We start from the raw sequence: 7,789 nt of genomic DNA, 5'->3' as shown, positions 1-7,789 counted from the left end.
GACATTCGTGGCTGCTCCCCCTTCGCTCCCAGCAGCTCCCGCTCCATCCCAGTGCTCCCAGCAGCTCCCCACAACCGCGCGCTGGGGTGGGACGCCTGGCTGCCCCTGTGCTGCTCCCCCACTGCCTCCATCACCCTTCGAGCAATCGACAGGTTGCAGACAAAGGGCACTTTTTTGTGGTCTTTTTTTAATGTAATAATAATTTACCGTGTTAACATTCATTGTTCTTACACAGACAGTAGGTTACAGAGTACAGGAGGCTCCGGCGCCAGCCCGCGGTCCCCATCCCCATCCCCTCCGCAGGGCTGGGACCGCACACGCCTGTTCTGGGGCGCTGGGGAGGGAGCGCGCGGATCCGGCTGCGCGGCAGCTCCAGGTGACGCCACCCAACCTGCGGCAGCTCCAGGTAACGCCACCCAACCTGCGGCAGCTCCTGCTTTCTCCCCTCCTGCGCTTCCCAAGCCCGGCTGAGGCACCGACCCTTTCTCCAGGGGTTTTGGTGGGATCGCGAGGTGCTCAGCGCCACTTCAAACCTTGCACTTACTCTGTGCACTTTTTCCCCTGATTTGTGCACTTTTTCCCCTGATTTGCAGGCTGTGGCACACACTCGGTGCTGTTCGCGGCAGCCGTGCCTCGGGGTGGCTCCGTGCGGGTGCTGCCGGGCACAGCACCCCCGGGTTGGCCGCAGTCTCAGCTCCTGCGCCACGCACACGCCTGCTGGCGCAGTTTAAGGCAGCAGCCGCCATAGGGTGCGGGGGGTCCCGGGCAGGCACAGGGTGCGGAGGGCCGTGCGTGCTCACTGCCCTCTCACAGGGGAGTGGGATCGCCGGGCGCCCGCGGCTCCGGAGCGAGGTTTGGGTGCCGGGCGCCGCTCGCCAGCGTGCCGCGGGGCAGTTCTGGGGTGCGGGTGCTGGGCTGTTGCGGCGATGCCCGGCACGAGGGCTGCTTGGCCTCTCCTGCGCGCTGCGTCCCCTCGTCCCGCCGGCTCCCTCGCTGCTTTGCCACAGAGATACGGAACTGCAGGGCTGAGTTAACGAGTTTACGCGCGCGGATGCTGCAGAGCTGCGCTGCTCCTGCCCGGCCCCTCCGCTGCCGAGCGTCCCTGCGTGGGGCGGCTGCCAGCCCGGCCCCGTGCTCCTGGAGGAGCGTTGCTTTAATTAGCGAATCTCATTATTTAAAACAAAGCACTTTCCTGTCCAGGCTGGAGGCAGAGGAGGAAGCGCAGCGCGGTGAACATCCTGCACGCCGCAGGGCGCCTGCCTGGGGACGCTCGTCCTCACGCACCAGAACATCCGCCCTCCGCAGCGCAACCAGGCGAGGACAGGGCTGCAGGACGGTCCCTCGGGCCGGGGCGGCCGGCTCCGCGTGCTCCGGTGCTCAGCACCTCCTGACCCCCGCGCTCGGGGCCAGAAAGCGCCTCCAGCCGAGCGAGCCCTGGCCGAGGCCCCGGGGTTGAGCAGGGGGCTAAAAAGACTAAAAAAAACCCAGAACAAAACAGGACCAACCCCCCTAATGTTGGGTTTGGAACAGTGGCTTTCAGCACTAGAATTAAAAATAGAGATATATGTCTATATTGTACAGGTGAGAAGCGGCCGCTGTTTGGACACCTGGGTGTGCTGTGGGACCTGCTATTTACACGCCGGGATTTGCACAGCTGCGCTGCCGGTGACGCGCGTTATTAGAAACAAATGAAATAAATACAACCATGTGTTTAAGAAACGCTGCAGCTCCCGAGGCAGCGCCTGCCGCCCGAGCCGGGCTGGCGCTCACCCGCGGCAGCGGCCGGGGCGCCGGGACGCGGGCAGCGAGCGGGAGCAGCCGCGGTGCTGGCGCCGCGGGCCGTGCCGGCGGTGAGGCGGGGGCTGCGGGGCAGCCCGGTGCTGGCTCCCCTATGGCTTTTGGTCAGACGGGTGGGCTAGGGAGCGGCCGGGCTTGGGGACATCACTCTGTCCTGGTTCTGGGGCACCTGGGGACAGCCCATGGGGCAGCGGCCACCGGCTGCTCCGGAGCAGGTGCCGTTGGTGCTGAAGGGACGTGCGGCAGATTCCCATCCCCAGAGGGGATTGATGAGCCAAAGGGGACGGGTGGCTGCTCCTGCTCATCCTGGGAGGGCAGGGTGGGCACAGGGGGTCCTGGGGCCAGTAGCGGGGGAAGGACAGTTTGGGAGGGCAAAGCGAGCGGGGTACGGAGCAGCAGGATGGGAGCCCTGTCCCGGGCAGCCCGGGGCTGTCCCCAAGAACCCCAGTGCTGGGATAGATCCTCCAGGGATGGAAATGCTGGAGCCCGGCTCAGGGAGCTGGGGTTGGAAGGAGGCAGGGGACAGGCAGGGGACAGGCAGGGGACAGGCAGGGGACAGGCAGGGGACAGGCAGGGACGGCTCCATCACGCCTGGCAGGGCCGGGCAGAGCCGGGGACAGCTCACCCTGGTGCCGGAGCAGAGCAGCTGCCCCAGCCCCGGGACCGGCTGCTGAGCTCTGCCCCTTGGCTGCCACGCTCCTTCTGCAAGTCCCCGAAGCTCCCGCGTCCCCAGGGCCGAGGCTCTGGGCTCCGCCCCGCAGAAAGGACCCGCGTGTGCCGGCCCCGTGCCCCCGGAAGCCCCCACGCTCACTTCAGCAAGGATATGTCATCGGCAAAGTCGTCGTGGTGGCGGCGCAGGCAGCGGAAGCAGCGCCACTGGAACACCATGAGGCAGAGCGGCAGCATGAACAGGGCGCAGATGGCCGCCATGACGTAGGCGATGGTCATCAGCGTGGACTCGTCCGTCTGCGGGATGTTGTAGCCGCAGTCCTCCATGTCGCCGTGCAGGTAGGGCCCCTCCACCGCGGCCGTGCGGAACTCGTCGTGCACTGTGGTGGCAGAGGGCAGAGCCGCGGTCACCATGCCGTCCCCGTGTCCCCGCGCGCTGCACCCCTGCTCCGGCACGGCCCTCACCGTGGCAGGCGCTGACCGCGAAGCCGATGCGCTTGCGGGCGCGGTCAAACACCACGTAGAAGCCCTCCATGATGACGGCGCCCATGACGGTGCCCGTGGAGGACTGGGAGATGGCGAACTTGTAGCAGTCATCCTGAGAGGTGGCCACGTCCTCCACCGGCCGCAGGTATTGCTGCAGGGACAGAGGTGCCGCCAGGGCCGGGGCCGGGCGGCGGTGCCACCCAGCACGGTCTCGGCAGCGGGCAGGGTCCGGCAGGGCCAGCGCTCACCTGGGGCAGGATGGTGATCCGGAACGACTGGTTGGTGGCCTCCCCCATCAGGTAGAGCGACAGGACCGGGAAGATGTGCCAAGGGGTGGTGCCAACCTGCCAGCAAACCAGCTGCTCCCCCAGCCAGAAGCCGTCGGGGAACTTCTCGGTCTGCCCGGGGAAAGGGGAGGTGAGGGGGCCGCGCCGGGCGGCAGGGACGCTGGGGCTGGTGACGCGCGGCTGTGCCGCGCAGCCCCGCGCTGGCCCTGGGGACGTGCCCGCGGCGGGAGGGACGGGTTCCACTGACCGAGGAAGCTGTTTTGATGGATTTCACGGCAGCCTCAAACACCTTCTTTGGCAGCCTGAGGTTGGTGGTCCCGCTGTCCACGATGCTCTTGTCGTAGTTGTACTGGGGGTGGAAGGGCAGAGTGACCCAGGCGAAGCCCCCACTCCCCCCAATCCCCATGGACAGCAGGTGGTGGCTCCAGCGGCAGCGACACCACGTCCTGCGGGGCAGGTCCCTGCTACTCCCTCACCTCTTTGCAGTCCATGTTCAGGTCCTGCCCGTTGACCTCCAGCTTGACAATGACGACCTCGTAGTACCACTCCTTGCGGATGGGGGTGTACCAGATGTCCCCCACGTACAGCGAGCGGTCGATGCCGCCGATGATCTGCAGGACAGAGCGACAGGCGTTGCCGCCGCGTGCCCCCGCTCTGGCGCGTCCCGTCCCGCCCGGCGCGGGCGGCCCTGCCTGCTCACCATGCTGCCGCCCACCGACGCCAGCGCCTCCGTCTCGTTGGGCGCGAAGCCGGCCCCGCAGAGCTGCAGGGAGAAGATGTTGGGCACCCGCGTCTGCTTCACCAGCGAGTCAAAGAAGGGCTCCAGGCTGTCGTCGGGCTGCGGGGGGAAAAGCAGGGGCAGGGCAGGGATGTGTCAGCGCTGTCCCTTCCCCAAGGGCTCTCCCCTGATGGGAATGCTGTGCTCGAGGGGCCGAGCGGAGCTCAGGACACGGAACCCGAACCCTGCTGCGACAGGGTGCCGCGTCTGCTGCCAGCGCCAGGCAGAGCCAGGACTCACCCGGGCGATCTCGGCGTACGCCAGCCCCAGGATCCCTTCCCAGTTGGAGCCATTGATGAAGAACTTGTCCGACTCCGTGATGGCAGCGATGTTGGCCCTGACGGTGACGTTGGGGCCATGCGGGATGGTGACAAGGTCGGTGCCCAGCTCCCCTTCCCACTTGCCCTGGGTGTAGGGCACGTACACCCCCTTGCGCAGGTCGCGGTAGGTGCTGGACCTGCAAGGGCACAGCGAGGCAGTCACAGCGGTGCGGAGGAAGAAGCTCGGCAAGGGACAGTGCGGGTCTGTGCAGCTGGGGCTGCATCACGGGCACACGGGGCGGTGGCTGCGCTCTCCGTGTCCCCCCAGAGTACTCACAGCTGCCGCTGGTAGTATCTGCGGAGGAAGGGGTGAGGCGCCGCTCCCACCGCGAAGTTGCTGCTCCCCGTGTCCACCAGGATATTCAGCTGCAGGAAGAGAGAAGGGAGGCTCGTGTTGGCGGTGGGACCCGCCGTACCCGTCGCCCAGCGCTGTCCCATCCCCGCGCCTGGCACACGGTGCTCGCTGTGCTGAGCAAGGGGACAGCGCAGAGGCTGCACGAGGACACGACGCTGGAGCAGGAGTAGCGACACCGGCACTGGGCAAACAGCGCGTGAGCTTCCGGCACAGCCCGGGGCCTGACCGCGCGGGCAGGAGCCGGCGAGCAGCGGGCAGGGCCGCGCGGGGCTGCGGGGAGCGTCGCGGGACGGGGTGCACAGGCTCCCCTTGCCAGGAAACCTTGTGTGCTCGCAGATCTGCTGCAATCGCGCACGGCTGGAGCCGCTAATCGGCCGTCCATATGCTGAGCTCTGCTCCCGCGCGTTCCTGCCCGCCCCGGGATTACCAGCGCGCAGGCTTTGGCAAACCGCCCGCCGGGCTGGGAGCGCGCTGGCTGGATCCTGCCCCAGCTGAACCCTCCCTGCGCTGTGGTCCCCAGCCTGCGGGGAGCGGGGCTGTGCAGCGGGGCTGCGGGGTGAGCTCTGACCCCAGCCCAGCCAGCAGCACACCGGGGCTGTGGCACTTAACCCGTGCGGTCAGAGGGGACAGGAAGGAGGCCAATGCACCTGTGCTGATGGCAGAAGCGCTGGCTGCAGCTGCCGGAGCTCTCTCCATGGCTGGCTGCAGGCAGCGTGGCCCAGGCGCCGCTGCCCACGGCTGTGCTGCACTGGGGGACAGCTCTCCCCAGCCCCAGGCTGGCTTCTTGCCCAGGGGAACGTTTCAGGCCTTGGGTAAGGATCACAGCGGCATGTTTGCCCCTGCAATAACCGCCTGGGGTGAGCACCGAGAGCTGCGGGGCCAGCTCAGCGCCCGCTGCGCAGCCTGACCGTCCCCTGGCAACCGGCCCTTCCCGGGGCGGCGCGGTCCCATCCGTCACCAGAGCCACCTGCTCCTCACAGCTCATTTGCGCCGCTCCCCGAGGTCCCCAGGGGACGCGTTTCCCTGGAGAAAATCCTGTGGAGCTGATGGCGCAGGGAGGGGACGCGGGCGGCGGGGAGGACGCTGCGCTCCTGCCCTCCTCCCGGTGGATTTATGAATCAGACGGTGCTGGGAGCCCGGTGTGCGCACACAGAGCAACAGACCCGCTCAGGGACACGGACTGTACCAGCAATTAACTGCTGAGGCTGATTTTGCAGCGCAGCACAGCTCCGAACCAAAACTGAAGCATGACAGAACAAAGAAACTGGCTTGCCAGCACCAGGAAGGAGAAAGGAAAGGTGAGGAGGGAGATGGACCAGCGTGGGTGCCCGGGCTGCACGTGTGCCTTTGGGAAGGACAAACATCCCCACGGACTAACAGCCTCCCTGCTCCTCGATCTCCTGCGTGTGCACAGCCAGGCTCTTTCATGTGAATCTTTTAATTCCATTACAACGCCTGGAGGGATTTTTGCTCCAGCACACACACCACATTCACATTTGGAAGGAGTCCAAGGCTGGAAGGAGCTGCCCAAAAGGGTGACTGGCTCAGAAACGCACGAGTGCCTGGAAAGAGGTGGTTTGCACAGAAAATATCTGGCAGCTGTGACACGTGGCAGCTCTCAGGCAAAAGATGATGAAATCACATCTAAAACTAGATTTTAGAAATAATCTCCTCCCGTTTTCCCTAAACATCCCCTGCCAGAGCAGAAGATAAATCGCGGGCGCTCAGGGACGATGCGGAACCGCTGAGGGACCCGTTTTCTGCGGCGCCGGTGTCGCTCCCCCGCGCGCGGTTCACATCTCGCTGCGTCGCTCCCTCCCGCCACGTGCGCGGAGCTGCGCCGGGCACCGCGGACGGCGCCAGCTCGTGGGGAAGAGCCAGCCCTTATCTCACAGCCTGCGTGGGCGCCGGGCGCTTTGGCAGCGGCAGCCCGGGCACGGGAGGGAACACGGGCCCTCGAGCACCGAGCCCCCGCGGCGCTGCGGGCCAGAGCTGCTGCTGAGGGCAGTAGGTAGGGCTGTGCAAATGGGTTTGGCAGCAGAAATCCCCGCAATCTCACCCATAATGAGAGGAGGAGCTGGGCCAGCACCCGGCCCTCGGCACCCACTGTGTCCCCAGCGCACGGGCAGGCGGTGCCACACGCGTGACGCGGGCAGCGCGGCTCCCAGGACACGAGGGACACTGACAAGGAGAGGGAGCGGGAGCAGAGCCCAGTGCTGCACCAGCTCCTGCTCTGTGCAGAGACGACTTGCCCGAGAGCCCCAGGACGAGCCCTCGGGACGTTCCCGGGCCGGGAGCGGCACAGAGAGCCAGGCGGGCGGCAGCTGCGCCCGGCGCTGTGCCGGGAGGAACGTGCCCAGCGCGGCTCGGCGGCTGCTCCCCCGGTGCGTGCGTGTGCCGCAGGGCCGGGAGCGCTCCCGCAGGCGGGCCCGGCTCAGCCCCGGCGCCGCACACCGCGCAGCCCCCGAGCACCGCAACACCCGGCGGCGGCGGGAGCGCTCGGCCTCCGTGCGTCCGCAGGGCCTCAGCTCCGCAAGGCGCAGCCCCGGGAGCCCGAGCGAAGCGGCGGGGGAGCCGGAGCGGGAGCGCAGCCCCGCGGGAGCCTGCTGCAGGCCGAGCCCGGCGGCCCCTACCTTCTGCGGGGGGCTGCCCACCGTCATCTCCACGTAGTAGCCCTGCCCGGACTTGCCGCGCAGGTTGTCGATCATGTCCACGAAGCTGCCGGCCCGCTCGGCGTCCTCCGGCGCCCGGCGCGCCCTAGGTCCCGGCGGCAGGGCCGCGCCGCCCCGCAGCGGCAGGCGGATGCGCGGCGGGGCAGGGAGGGCGCGCAGGGCGGCCGCCCACAGCCCCAGCAGCAGCCAGGGCCAGGCTGCAGCCATGGCCGCGGCCCTCCGCCCCGCAAAGGCCTCCTCCCCGCGGCGGACGGCGCTAGCGGGCCCGCAGCGCCCCGCGCCTCGGCCGGGCGGCCGCGCCGGGGCGGGCAGGCGGCGCGGCGGGGCCGAGCGGGGCGGCGGGCATGGCGGCGAGGAGCTCCCCGCCCCGGAAAGCCCGCCCGCCGCGCCGCCCGCCCGCACCCCCGCCCGCCGGCGGAAGCGCT

The 7,789-nt window shown here is 68.2% G+C and overlaps 1 protein-coding gene across 2 annotated transcripts; it reads right to left on the bottom strand.

Annotated features, from left to right (window-relative positions):
* Nucleotides 1–214: 214 nt before the first annotated feature.
* Nucleotides 215–7,571, bottom strand: BACE1 (beta-secretase 1; the record flags this gene model as incomplete). Of its 2 annotated transcripts, none has more annotated exons than XM_080357835.1 (9): nucleotides 215–2,846; nucleotides 2,932–3,103; nucleotides 3,201–3,350; nucleotides 3,487–3,588; nucleotides 3,716–3,850; nucleotides 3,940–4,077; nucleotides 4,258–4,474; nucleotides 4,615–4,703; nucleotides 7,326–7,571. In XM_080357835.1, the coding sequence occupies 9 exons, from the start codon at nucleotides 7,569–7,571 to the stop codon at nucleotides 2,605–2,607; spliced, it is 1,491 nt and encodes a 496-aa protein (XP_080213961.1). In that variant the 3' UTR covers nucleotides 215–2,604. The 2 variants fall into 2 exon arrangements, with proteins under 2 accessions (XP_080213961.1, XP_080213962.1); XM_080357836.1 differs by having other exon boundaries at nucleotides 2,932–3,034; nucleotides 7,326–7,465.
* Between the last annotated feature and the right edge of the window lie 218 nt (nucleotides 7,572–7,789).

Source organism: Nesoenas mayeri (genome assembly GCF_963082525.1).
Source record: "Nesoenas mayeri genome assembly, chromosome: 22".
Taxonomy (NCBI): Eukaryota; Metazoa; Chordata; class Aves; order Columbiformes; family Columbidae; genus Nesoenas; species Nesoenas mayeri.
This window is presented reverse-complemented; position numbering and strand designations above follow the sequence as displayed.